At 44.6% G+C, this 13,938-nt stretch overlaps 1 protein-coding gene across 2 annotated transcripts in view; it reads right to left on the bottom strand.

Annotated features, from left to right (window-relative positions):
* Positions 1-13,938, bottom strand: part of LOC105937679 (retinoic acid receptor beta) — a 158,496-nt gene that overhangs the window by 33,442 nt on the left and 111,116 nt on the right. For both annotated transcript variants that reach the window (XM_012879127.3, XM_036145597.1), the window contains one exon: positions 11,965-12,125. In XM_012879127.3, coding sequence (XP_012734581.1) covers positions 11,965-12,125 — 161 coding nt within the window. The remainder of the gene's footprint in view (positions 1-11,964; positions 12,126-13,938) is intronic.

Genomic DNA, 13,938 nt, shown 5'->3' with positions numbered 1-13,938 from the left:
AAATAAAGAAAATATCATACACAATTTAAAATTTTAATAACAGAGAGATCAGTTCCCACAAAAAATGCATTTTAAAGTTCAGATTTGACCTTCTACTAAATAGTCTTTGTCTTTCTTGCTATTATTTTATTGAACAGTGTTATATTGATAAAAGAAAAATTAAAAGCTCTTAAAACAAGGGCAATGGTCAAAACTGAAAAATGTGCAAATGTTTTGGGTTCACATATATGTACATCTGACTCCAGAGAAGTTGGTGCCTCACAAGTCATGAACCTTACTGCACATCTCTGGTTGTACCACCCTTTCAGACCTCTCAGGTCTTTTGAGTAAAGTCTTCTCCTAATCATCAGAAACTGTACCAAAAATGGAGAAGGAGCATTCTGTTTTAATGCTCTACTAATATGGAACAAACTACCAGGAAACTGCAAAAATACTGAAACCTTGAGTTCTATTAAAGCAAAGTTAAAAATCCACTTGTCTTTTGCCGTCTTATTTAAACTATTTACTGTAACATCATTAATTTCTGTCTGTAGTCCAACTTTTCTTTAATTCTCATTATTATCCAACTGAAATGTACTTTTTATGATTTATTTATTTTTTAATATGTAAAGCAATTTGAATAGTCTTGTTGCTGAAATGTGTTGTACAAATAAACTTGCCTTGCTTTACAGCTGAAGTATGTTTAGGGTAGGACTGTCATGCTTTTTGCTTCTTCTAACAGGTTGTCTCCCAGGAATGTTTAAACTTTTCCACAACTTTCTCCTAGACATGTCCGTTGTTCTTCCTGGTATTCATGATGCTGTTAGTTCTCTGACAAACCTATGAGGCCAGTGTTGTGCAATTAGGATCGGTCCGTCCGTCCGTCCGTCCGTCCGTTGTCTTCCGCTTATCCGGGGTCGGGTCGCGGGGGTAGCAGCTTCAGTAGGGAGGCCCAGACGTCCCTCTCCCCAGCCACTTGGGCCAGCTCCTCAGGAGGAATCCCAAGGCATTCCCAGGCCAGCCGGGAGACATAGTCCCTCCAGCGTGTCCTGGGTCTTCCCCTGGGCCTCCTCCCGGTGGGACGTGCCCGGAACACCTCTCCAGGGAGGCGTCCAGGAGGCATCCTGACCAGATGCCCGAGCCACCTCAACTGGCTCCTCTCGACGTGGAGGAGCAGCGGCTCTACTCTGAGTCCTCCCCGGATGACTGAGCTCCTCACCCTATCTCTAAGGGAGAGCCCAGACACACTACGGAGAAAACTCATTTCAGCCGCTTGTATCCGGGATCTCGTTCTTTCGGTCACGACCCAAAGCTCGTGACCATAAATGAGGGTAGGAACGTAGATCGACCGGTAAATCGAGAGCTTCGCCTTTTGGCTCAGCTCTCTCTTCACCACAACGGATCGGTACAGCGCCCGCTTCACAGCAGACGCTGCACCAATCCGCCTGTCGATCTCCCGCTCCATCTTCCCCTCATTCGTGAACAAGACCCCAAGATATTTGAACTCCTCCACTAGGGGCAGGACATCCTCCCCAACCCGGAGAAGGCACTCTACCCTTTTCGGGTTCAAGACCATGGTCTCAGATTTGGAGGCAGTGATTTTCATCCCGGCCGCTTCGCACTCGGCTGCGAACCGCTCCAGTGAGAGCTGTAGATCACGCCCTGATGAAGCCAATAGGACCACGTCATCCGCGAATAGCAGAGACGCAATCCTAAGGCCACCAAAGCGGATCCCCTCAACACCTTGGCTGCGCCTAGAAATTCTGTCCATAAAAGTTATGAACAGAATCGGTGACAAAGGGCAGCCTTGGCGGAGTCCAACTCTCACCGGAAATGAGTCCGACTTACTGCCGGCAATGCGGACCAGACTCTGACACCGGTCGTACAGAGACCTGACAGCCCTTATTAAAGGGTCCGGTACTCCATACTCCCGGAGTACCCCCCACAGGATCCCCCGGGGGACACGGTCGAATGCCTTCTCCAGATCCACAAAGCACATGTAGACTGGTTGGGCAAACTCCCATGCCCCCTCAAGAATCCTGCTGAGGGTAGAGAGCTGGTCCAGTGTTCCACGGCCAGGACGAAAACCACACTGCTCTTCCTGAATCCGAGATTCGACTATCCGACGGACCCTCGGTCGATTATTAATTATAATCCTCAATAACAATTAATAATGATTAATTACAAATCACCATACATGTAACTGGATTATCAGACAGTTTACCAAAAAGGGAATTGAGAAGGAGCCTTCAGACAGTAATAACCTTGCACAACAACGCTGTCGCAGGTCTCTCAGCACTGCACTGCTGCTCACTGCGCAGCCAGCCACCGTCTTTGCTCTCAGCAGAACTTTGTTTTTATTGGTCAGCATGAGTGTATGAAGAGATGCTAAAGGATCAGGTGCAGGTGGGTGCCGCTGTGAGGAGAGTGTGCCTTTGTCATGTTGTCCTTTAGTCTAACTCTGAGGAACAAAAACATATCTTCTGCAGCAGTTAAGGATATTGGGAACAAGAAAACGGCACCTTCACTACAGAATGAAAATAACTTTAAGAGCTGATTCTACTAAAAACCAGCAGAGATATATCAGAACTGTCCATTTAGAGGAGAGTTTGGTTCTGTTCTTAGCAGGTTTTTTGTTGTTGTTGATTTTTGCAACAAAAAAGTTTGATAAAAATATTTAATAAAATAATGCTTTAAAAAAGGCAGAATGTACTATGACTGAATTTAAATTAGCTGTTCATGTTTGATAAATGCGTAATGTTGTCTGTTTCTGAACCAAAAAACAAGAAGAGTGTAACTTGGCTCTTAAGAACACCAGATGGTGTTCTTATGCTTTTTATGTAAAACAATGTATCATACAGGTAAAAACTTTATGCACTTTTTTGTGTTGACCATTTTCACTTCACTGTACCCTAATACTATTTACAAAACTACTATATATAAATATAATGCAAAGTTTATCAATTGATATCTGGGGAGCAGAGGGAGAAATTATGGATAATGACACTAAATAATTATAGACAATTAGGCAAATATGATGAACTCACAGTGACTTGGGGGATAAAGTACTGATGAGCAATTAATAATTAATAAAAAGCAATTAATAAAAAGGGTCCGGTACTCCATACTCCCGGAGTACCCCCCACAGGATCCCCCGAGGGACACTGTCAAATGCCTCTTCCAGATCCACAAAGCACATGTAGACTGGTTGGGCAAACTCTCATGCATCCTCCAGGATCCTGCTGAGGGTCCAGTGTTCCACGGCCAGGACGAAAACCACACTGCTCTTCCTGAATCTGAGATTAGACTATCCGACGGACCCTCCTTTCCATAACCCCAGAATAGACCTTACTCCGGTCCCTCTTTTTAAATAGGGGGACCACCACCCCAGTCTGCTAATCCAGGGGAACTGCCCCGATGTCCACGCAATGTTGCAGTTGTGTTAACCGACACAGCCCCACAACATCCACAGCCTTAAGGTACACAGGGTGAATCTCATCCACCCCTGGGGCCTTGCCACTGAGGAGCTTTTTAACCACCTTGGTGACCTCAGCACCAGAGATGGGAGAACCTGACCCGGAGTCCCCAGGCTCTGCTTCCCCATTGGAAGATGTGTTGGTGGGATTAAGGAGGTCTTCGAAGTATTCCGCCCACTGACACACGACGTCCCGAGTTGAGGTCAGCAGCGCACCAACCTCACTATAAACAGTGTTGGTACTACATTGCTTCCCCCTCCTGAGATGCCGGATAGTAGACCAGAATCGCCTCAAAGCCGTATGGAAGTCTTTCTCCAAGGCCTCTCCGAATTCTTCCCACACCCGAGTTTTTGCCTCAGTGACCAGTCGAGCCGCCTGCCGGTAGACATCAGCTGCTTCCGGAGTCCTACAGGTCAATAACAGGTCCTTCTTCAGCTTGACAGCTTCCCTCAGCGCTGGTGTCCACCAGATTGTTTGAAGGTTGCCGCCACGACATACACCGACAACCTTGCGGCCACAGCTCCAACTAGCCGCCTAAACAGTAGAGGCATGAAACATGGTCCACTCAGACTCTATGTCCCCCACCTCCCTCGGAACGTGTTCAGAGCTCTATCTGAGTTGGGAGTTAAAGCTCCATCTCACAGGGGACTCTGCCAGACGCTCCCAGCAAACACTCACAATACGTTTGGGCCTGTCAGGTCTGACCAGCTTCCTCCCCCACCATCGGAGGTAGTGGTCGGTGGAGAGTTCCGCCCTGCTCTTCACCCAAGTGTCCAAGATGTGCGGCTGCAGGTCAGAAACAACAACAAAGTCGATCATTGAACTATGGGCTAGAGTGTGCCAAGAGCACATATGTACACCCTTATGCTTGAACATGGTGTTTGCTATGGACAATCCATGACAAGCACAGAAGTCCAACAAAAGAACACCACTCGAGTTCAGATCAGGTGGGCCATTCCTCCCAACCACGCCCCTCCAGGTCTCTCTGTCATTGCCCGTGTGAATGTTGAAGTTCCACAGAAGAACACGGGAGTCCCCAGGAGGGGCACTCTCTAGTACCCCCTCTAAGGACTCCAAAAAGGGTGGGTAATTTGAACTGCTGTTTGGCACATAAGCACAAACAACAGTCAGAACCTGTCCCCCCACATGTGTGCGGAGGGAGGCCATCCTCTCGTTCACCGGGGTAAACTCCAACATACAGGCACCAAGATGAGGGGCAACGAGTATGCCCACTCACCAGGGGCAACTCCAGAGTGGAAGAACGTCCAGACCCTCTCAAGGAAACTGGTTCCAGAGCAGGAGCCATGCGTTGATGTAAGTCCGACTATCTCTAGCCGGAACCTCAACCTCGCTCAACCTCAACCTCGCTCACTAGCTCAGGCTCCTTCCCCACCAGAGAGGTGACATTCCACGTACCAAGAGCTAGCTTCTTCAGCCAAGGATCAAAATGCCAAGGTCCCCGCCCTTGACTGCCACCCATTAAACAACGCATCTGACCCCTTTGGTCCCTCCAACAGGTGGTGTGCCCTTTGGAAGGGGGACCCATTTCCCCTCTTTGGGCTGTGCCACCAGGCGCTCACTAGTGTTTCCCAGGCCTGGCTCCAGAGTGGGGCCCTGCCCTCCAGGCGAGGGAACACTACGTCCATTTGTTGTACTCATCATAAGGGGTCTTTGGGCTGCTCTTTTTCTGGCCCTTCACCTAGCACCTGTCTGCCTTGGGTGATCCTACTAGGGGCATAAAGCCCCTGATAGCATAGCTCCTAAGGTCATTGGGACACTCAAACCCCTCCACCATGATAAGGTGGCAGCCCAGGGAAGAGCCTCAGGGTCAGATAATAATATGTGGCAAGATGAGAAACATCAAAACAACAACAACACAGAAAGCTGAGTGGCAGCTAGCAAGCTAAGCCAGTTAGCTGCAAACTAGCTTAGTAACATGACTCAGGCAACAGCAGTGGCACATCAGCTGCCAATTTTAATTGTCTTGTTACTGAAATAAACTTGCCTTGCTAATCAACAAAGAAGCAACAGAGGCCAAATAAGTTCCAGTTTGGAAAGAGCACCAAATTGGAAGCAATATGTCATAAACTCAGGGCACATCATGTGTGAATGTAGGAGAAAGATAGAGAAAAAGAAGGAGATAGATGGAGGAAGAACAGTTAAATAAAACCATACCAAAAATGCAAGAACTACTACATTGGGTCAAAATAGATTAACAGTAAAACCCTCAGATCGGTTCTCATCAAGGTGATCAACATAAACACAGTTTTAATCACCAAAAAGTGCTCCAGAAGGAGGGGAGTATTTCAAGTATCAAGAGAATGAAGAATATTTTGTTGTCACTGTGTGTTACCATGGTAAAAACATTTTTGAGACAGACACCGGCTCAGGTGCAGGCATAGTATTTCCATCCCCCTCCCCGACAAATGAGGGGAACTGTCATCGGAGCGGAGGATCTGACTGGGTTCGGAAAACTGCCGGCTAGATCATAGCTAAGTCTGCAGTCTAACTTCTGCATAACCAGACACTGAAGTAAAAGGATCCACCTATGCTAAAAACAGCTTTGTTTATTTTTCTCAGCTGTTGCAGGAAAACTGACTCAAGGCGGCATGGAGTGGTTCCCTTTCCTCACCAGGCCAAGCTGAGACGAGGGGCTGATCTGAAGTTGTCCACTGCAGGGCTGAGTTTCACATGCTGGAGACCCGACTACGATCGATAGTGCTATGAGGGTTATTACTGCATTAATATGGAGTATTAATGTCGATTTAATGCTGTTTTTGTATAACTTTTGGATTAACTGATTCTTGCGACCGCTACAGTGACCCCTAGAGATGACAAGCAAAAGAGCGACCTATTTTGTTTGTCATCTCTCCCTTGCTGGGAGTATGTGGGATGGAGGTGGAAGGATATCAGCTCGCCAGTTCACTGTCTGTAGTGTGCAGTGAGCCATGGTCTCTGTATAGTTGCTTTTTTAGAGCCTAAATCAGCAACTGCATGTTCAGAAATCTTCCCCAAAGGCGAGACTAACAAATTTACAAGCGACTAGAAAAAAAAACAAGCAGACAACAGTGCCAAAAACTATTTAACATGATGACCGTAGCCATTAGCAGTAGCTAATACATGGGGGAAATGTTGACATATATGACTCTGCTTCTGTAGTAGTTATTACTGCCTGCCTGTCTGAAATCCTCTGTTGTCGTACCTGTCCCCAAGAAACCAATCATTAACTGCCTCAGCGATTTTCTTCGCTTTGCTCTGACCCCCGTCATCATGAAGTGCTTCGAGAGGATCCTCCTAAAGCATATGAAGGAAGCCATCCCTGCTGTCCTGGACAGTCTGCAGTTTACCTACAGGGAGAATCGTTCCACAGGGGACGCCGTCTAGTTAGCACTGCGCTCAGCTCAGACTCAGACTCATCTGCAGCAGCCCAACACCTATGTTATGATGCTATTCACCGTGATACCAGACATACTGGCTCTGAAACTCCACAACATAGGATTATCCACACCTCTCTGCTCCTGGATCAGTGACTTCCTCACCAACAAACCCCAGGTGGTGAGGATAAGGAAACGCACATCTGCTCCACTGATCCTCATCACAGGAACACCGCATGGTAGCGTCCTTCATCCTTTTCACCCAGGACTGTTCTGCTGCCCCCCACACAAACACAGTGGTGAAGTTTGCAGATAACACCACTGTAATGGGTCTCATCTTCAACAATGATGAGTCCCACAATAGGGATGAGGTCAGCAAACTCACACAGTGGTGCTACAGGAACAACCTGATCCTGAACACCAGTAAGACGAAGGAGGTAATAATAGACTGCAGGAGGTCTAGGAGGACTGGACACGCTTCTCTCTTCATACAAGGGGAGATGAGGGAGATCGTGGACAGCGTTAGGTTTCTGGGCATTCACATTCTCTGACTTCCCTCTGATTGCAAACACCTCCCACCTGGTGAAGAAGGCCCAACAACAGCTCTTCTTCCTCACGAAACTGAAAAAGTCTGGACTTCCCAATAAACTGCTAAAGAACTTCTATAGAGAGTGTTTATGCATCAGCATAACTGCATGGTATGGGAGCTGCACAGTCCAGGAGCACAGGTGGTGAGAACAGCGCAGGGGATTGAGGGATGCCGTCTGCAGGATCTAGACAAAATTTCTGCATAACAAGTCCAAAGAAGGGCCAGACGCATCTCCACTGATCCCACCCACCCAGTTAATGTGCTGTTTGCCCCTCTCCCATCAGGTAAACACTTCAGAAGCCTCAAAGCCTCAAAGCCAAAACAAATAAACTAAGAAACAGCTTCTTCCCAAGAGCTGTGAGGGCTATCGCCCCCTGTTGGAAGAGACTGCTGTCCAACAGTTTAAAATCGCCTCACTGTTACTAGCCCATCATACGTTATAATCATCCTTAATGTTACTGCCTACTGCACACTATCATCTCTGAATAATATTTAAATGCACATTGCTGTAGACAAAGCCTCAGATCATCACTGTTCATTAAGCACCATACTACCTCATTGTCTGTTATCTGTGACTTTCCTGAACGCTAAAAAGAAAAAGAAAAAAAAGATGCCTGACATTGACATTGCCTGTTTGTTTGTCACTTTTTGCCTTCATTATGTGTAATGTGAACCGGAGTTCTCAAAGAGAAATTTCGACACGGTGACAAATACTCTATTCCATTCTATTCTGTGCTTAATGGCAAGGTTATTTGCGATTTATTTAGCACACCACTAGATGGTGCTTCAGTGTGTAAAGCTTACATGCTGAGGCTTTAAAGAAAACAGGGCTGAATACAAAGGAACTTAACATGTCTTTTTCTCATGTCCTGTTGCGGCATTTCAGGCATACCATATGGAGAACCGGTTGCCTACATATGCACTTTATTAAATCAGGGTTGCATCTGGCATCAAAGTAGACAGGTCACATTAATGAAATATAAACTTGTGATTGTATAACCTTCAGCCTTCTGGAATATGTGCATGAATGTGAATGTGTGTGTGTGTGTGTGTGCGCGCACGCGCGCGCGTGTGTGAGTGTGTGTGTGTGTGTTTGTAGAGCACGTGTGTATGGTAATTTGTCACCTCCGGTTGGGAAAATGGAACACTTGAGTGACATTTTAAAGCCGAATTTCCTTTTGACTTTGTGTTGGTTATTTAATTAAATCACAATAAATCCCAATACAAATACATAGAGGTTTTTTTTTCAAATATGACATAATGTGAAAAAGTTCAAGGTTGCAATGACATTCCACTTCTATTAATATCATTTCAGTTCAGTTTCATCTGCTTTTGCTTTGCAAATTTTGATTTCTGTGAGTAGTTGCTTGATAAATGTAAAAAGCAAGACGATCCCATGTAATTATCCCTCATTTAACCAGCGACATAGTCCGTTCTTTATAAATAATTTCCTGTCATATCTGCGATTTCCCTTGCAGACTAAAATGGCTTATGGGCATCAACCCACAAATTATTTTTTTTCTGAAGCAGATTTTGTGTTGGAACACATATTCTCTCTAAGCATACTACTGACAAAGAAGCAACTGGAATCAGTGACAAACTAAAGCGACGTCTTCTCCAGAAAATCCAACATGCACCGGTATGCTGGTAAACATAACCATCTCACTGGTTCCAACCCAGGGAATGCTATTGGTGTCAGAGGGCTTGAAGACCACATTTTCCCTTCAGCTGAGTGACGTTACAGCAGCAATAGCTAGGCAGCTGTGTAAATCCATCCCCCCGAGGCAGCTGCTGGACACTGTCACACACAAAACAAATCCACTGTTTGTCCACCAGAGAGATGGAGACAATGGAAGATAAAGGGAAGCAGCAGACAGTTAAGAGAGAAAAAGATCATTAAGTAAGATGGGGGTTAAGTGAGACACACATTAGGGCTGTGTTTAAATCACAGACAATGAGCTGCAGTCGACACATTAGCACTGGCGACGCACATTCCCCTGACTGACGTCCGATTTGATGGCAAGGGAGGAGGTGGAGATGTAATGTGTGCAAGACAGTGTTTGTTTCTCAATGGCCATACGGTGAAGAAGGTGACAGTGGCAGATATTAGAACAACTTATCTTGTTCTGGCCTCTGGCTGAGGAGGGAAAGCACAATAAAAAATGGCGAGTGAGGCATAACGAGGTGTTACTGCTAGACTTTTTTAAAACCTCCCACACCCCCACCCCACACCCCACCCACCGAGCAATCTCAGTCAATTACACCAGTCTCATAATTCAATAGAAGGAAACAAGGACGTTACCAGGGAATCCTAATTTCATTTAAGTCCATTTATCCAAACAAATTAGACAAGTTGCTGCATTAAAGAAGGCTGGCAGTGTAGAAATGAGCACCAAGAGGTGTATCAACAGGCTCGAGTGCGCACATGCAGAGATGGAAAAGCAGCCAGCACCTGAGACGGATGGCGATAGCCGGCAAACTTTAATGTGGTTAATATCTGCAGGCCGAGGGGTGTAGTGCACAGCAGCCACCGCCTCGAGCCTGCCTGGCCTCCTCGCTGAAGACTAATACTTCAGTTTGTCTTTGAAAGTGCTAGGCTCGTTTTTCATCACCATCACTGTCAGCGAAGGGTTATTCATTGTTGAGCTATCTCTGCTAACCCGACAGTGAACTCCTAAATCACCACAGACTAGGATTTGAATATTTCATCACATAATTGGAGCTTTAACCTAATCTATGGAAAAGCTGGAGCTCCTCCTCTGTTTCTGTTGAGGAGAAGTCAAATGCTGCACTAGGATCCAATCCCTTGCAATAATGAGGAACTTCTCAACGCCTGAGAGCATGCATAATTACCACTGATCCAGATTATGGCGTTATCTGAGGCCCGACTGTCCCACCAATAAACAACAAACACCAGCTTATGTATCATAACTGGAAAGCAATATTTTCTCTTTTGTTTGACTATTTTCAGCCATGGAGTTTGGCTCAATGCAAGCTGTTTATGTGGTTAAATGAAAAAAATGTCTCACATGAGAATCATGAGGGAGGAGCAAAGGAGGGTTACAGCGATTAGGAGCTTTGTGTTTGAATTGAAAAGGGGAAAATACGCCCTTATGAAGACGGAAGCTGACTGTACACTGAGACGACAGCAGACACAGAATGCAGCTGTGCACAGCAGAGAGCTAAAAGCTGCCGACTGCCCTACTTTAGCATCACTTCCACAGCTTTGCAATGAAACCTATTGTCACTGACTGAACAGATCTCATCACTGCAGTAGGCAGCACATTACTACTCATTAAGGGTGCCATTGCTTTTAATTGTTTTAATATAAACATGTTACAGGTTGGGTTAGTAGGCCAACCCTAACCCCTCTCACCCTCATGATTGATAGGTGTGTGAGATTTTTCACAAACTATCACCAAATCAGTCCCCAGACACTCCCTACCCCATTCCATCAGAGTGTGATGTCAATCATGCTTCACAGCAGTCAACTTCAATCTATATGTAAGTCAGCTTGAAAACAAACACATTAGACACTGTCACCTCAATCACAATGCTGCTTTTCCTGTGTGTCAATCAAAGCAGCTGCTCACGACTTTCTATCCAGCTATCAGCCATCTTAGAGCTAGAAACATTTTCCTGTCAAGAAGTAACAAGGTGTTGAGACGCTCTGTGTAGGTTTCAGCAACATTTTCCTGACCTCCATATTTTTCACAGTTATAACCAGCACTGAACCGCCCCTCAGGGAGGACCAGGAAAGCAAATCGACACAAGGAGTCATGGAACATTTTCTTTACACAGTCTGCCGCTTCGAGACAATGAGACGCTGATATGTCCAACTACAGATCTTTCTATAAGACCCTGGCTTCCCCTTGCTCTCAGGCCTTTCCATCATTCTTTGTGGGGACTGTTTTTTCAATGCTTCAGATCAGTGGAATATAAAGCAATCTCCAGGCTTTACGAGCATTTTTGACATCTCGCTTTGCTCTGATGCACATTTACAGAAGCTAATAATCATGCAAGCTGGATTTGTTGCATCAGGCAAACTTTTCAGACTTGTCAAAAGTTGAACGGAAGAGTGAGTTAGAGAATGTAAAGGTGCTACAGTTTGCTACAATTTTCTTCTTTTTTTTGTGTCTCAGCAAATTCTGAGTTTAAATAACGGATATATGAACGCACCATAGTGGGATGAACAAAACTTAAGGTGAGGGCATTTACAATCCCTTCTACTGTCCGTCCGTCACACTTGATGTCCAGTCAATAACTAATGGCAATAAATGAGAAGAGGTTCTGGTGAGGATTTGTCTCGACAGTCAGAACTGTACATCTGGGAGCTCAGGTTGCATTAAATCAGGATTTAGAGCACAGTGCAACAGATTGATTATCAATATGCTGATGGAATAATTTGTCAGCCAGGATCAATGAAGCACAATTCCATGAGTCAACTAACATACTGTAAATGAAGGAAGAACACCCAAGTTCATATTGATCCAATAGTATAGGGGTATGTTTTCCTATTTCAGCCCCCTCTAAGCTGAACACTCACCGTGGTGTACTTGCCAAGCTGGCAGAGGGAGGGGAAGGTTTCTTGATGGGCCTTACGGATTTTCTCAATGATGGTCTCTAGCTCAGCCGTCAGCTCGTAACTTTCTGCCAGTTCTGGTTTCGGGCTTTCCTTCTTCTTCTTATTCCGATCATTTCGGACAGCTGGAGAACAAATAACATCTTTCAGATTATTACTGAGACTTTTTATTATAATGTCAGAACATCTTAAAAGTCGAAAAAGTACAATGTCTCACCTGGGTGGATAATCTCAACAGAAGGAGTATTAGTTATCAGCTATACTAAAACTTTGGAAAGATTGTTCTAATAGTAAGATTGAACACTGGAAAATCGTTAAAGCTTGAGTTTGGCAAGTATGGTTTCTCTGCCTATATTATCACTTAGTGTAGAAATATGTGGTTCTTAAGTTAAATCTGAGTTTCTTTAGTACTGTTGCATATGATACTATTTAATGCTTTTGTACAATTTTAAGAGTATAACAAACTATAAGAAGCGATCCGCCCCCTAATTATGCATAATGTAGCTAGAGCAAAATGGATACAGTCATCAAAGACCAGTGTTGTTTGCAAGAAGCAAACTGTTTGATGCATTTGACACTTGATACATGGTTGGCTTTACAAAAACACAACAGAAATGTCAAAAAGACCCACATCCTATGTGAGAGTAATACTGTTACAAATCATTTCTGTAACCAATAAATGAAAAGTAAGAATGCTGCTATTTCTTCAGCATGCAGTGGTGAGCACAGCTAACCTATAAGTTACCTTCACAAACTCATGTTCTGTAAACCAAAATGTTAGCTTCACTACCATTAAACCGATGATAAATAAGGAAATTTGGGGAAGCTAATGTTAGCCACTAATGGATAACCAACAGCTGTCACTTAGTCTGTGTCACACGTTTTAGACAAAAGTTGTTGCACACACACACACACACACACACACACACGGCGCATGACAAATATGCAGAGCACTGCATGTTTGAGTGGATAGATGTTTTTCTTCAGAAACATGACTGTTAAATTGTTCCTTTTACATGACAGTGGAAGCTTATGAGAAGAATATTCTATTCCTCTGTACTCAGGCAGCTGCATTTTAGAAAATCACAGTGTGAGTGTGGGATGGAAGCTAGTGTAGCCAGTTCTTGAGAGAGAAACAACCAACACAATCACAATAAATTATGACTTTCAGGAAATATGTATTGTTGTAACATCACTAATATCAATATTGTTATATTTAATGTGCAGTATTTTTGAATAGAAAAGCATTAACAAAAATAGGTTTCATCATTGCTGTGTAGAAACATTTTAAATGTCCCTCGAGGATTGCCAGAGGGTAGGCAATAAGCCGGCTGGTATTTTGTACAGAAGTGTTGGAAAAATAAAAATGTCCCACTGAGCCACGCCGCGACCAAAAGCCCATCTCCGACTCCAGTCTCCTTCCACCTCATGTAACAAACCAAGAAACCTTGGTTACACTCCTAATTAAAGGGTTGGGGTCACACAGCAGTGCACTGTTTACAGAAAAAAAACTGCATATCCTGGTGTCTCTGTTGTTGCACAGTGGGAGCCAGCAACAATAAGATCACATAATAACAAGAAGAAGAAAGGTAAGAAGAAAACAGCACAGCTGTTAACAATGTTTTTTTTGGTAGGGAGGGGAGGGTTGAGGAGCTGAGACTGCTACTGTTGTGTGGAAAAGTCTGTATGGATGTGTATTGTGATTGTTTAGGGAGAGCCAGGACAATGGTGTAAATGACGGATGAATCTGTTGAGCGTTGTTATCGTACTACATGTTTCAAAAACCAATAAAGGGTATGCTAATCGGTCTGCAAACAGTTTCTAAACTTAGCCTGAACGATAATGCGATATATGAAAAGTTAGCTCCGCAATTATGTGTTTGCCATTTAGCACGACTGTGCCCACCACTGCTAAGAAGTGTCCTCAACTGATCTTTAT

Source organism: Fundulus heteroclitus, chromosome 13 (assembly GCF_011125445.2).
Source record: "Fundulus heteroclitus isolate FHET01 chromosome 13, MU-UCD_Fhet_4.1, whole genome shotgun sequence".
Taxonomy (NCBI): Eukaryota; Metazoa; Chordata; class Actinopteri; order Cyprinodontiformes; family Fundulidae; genus Fundulus; species Fundulus heteroclitus.
The sequence above is the reverse complement of the archived record's forward strand: the minus strand, read 5'-3'. Positions and strand labels throughout refer to the sequence as shown.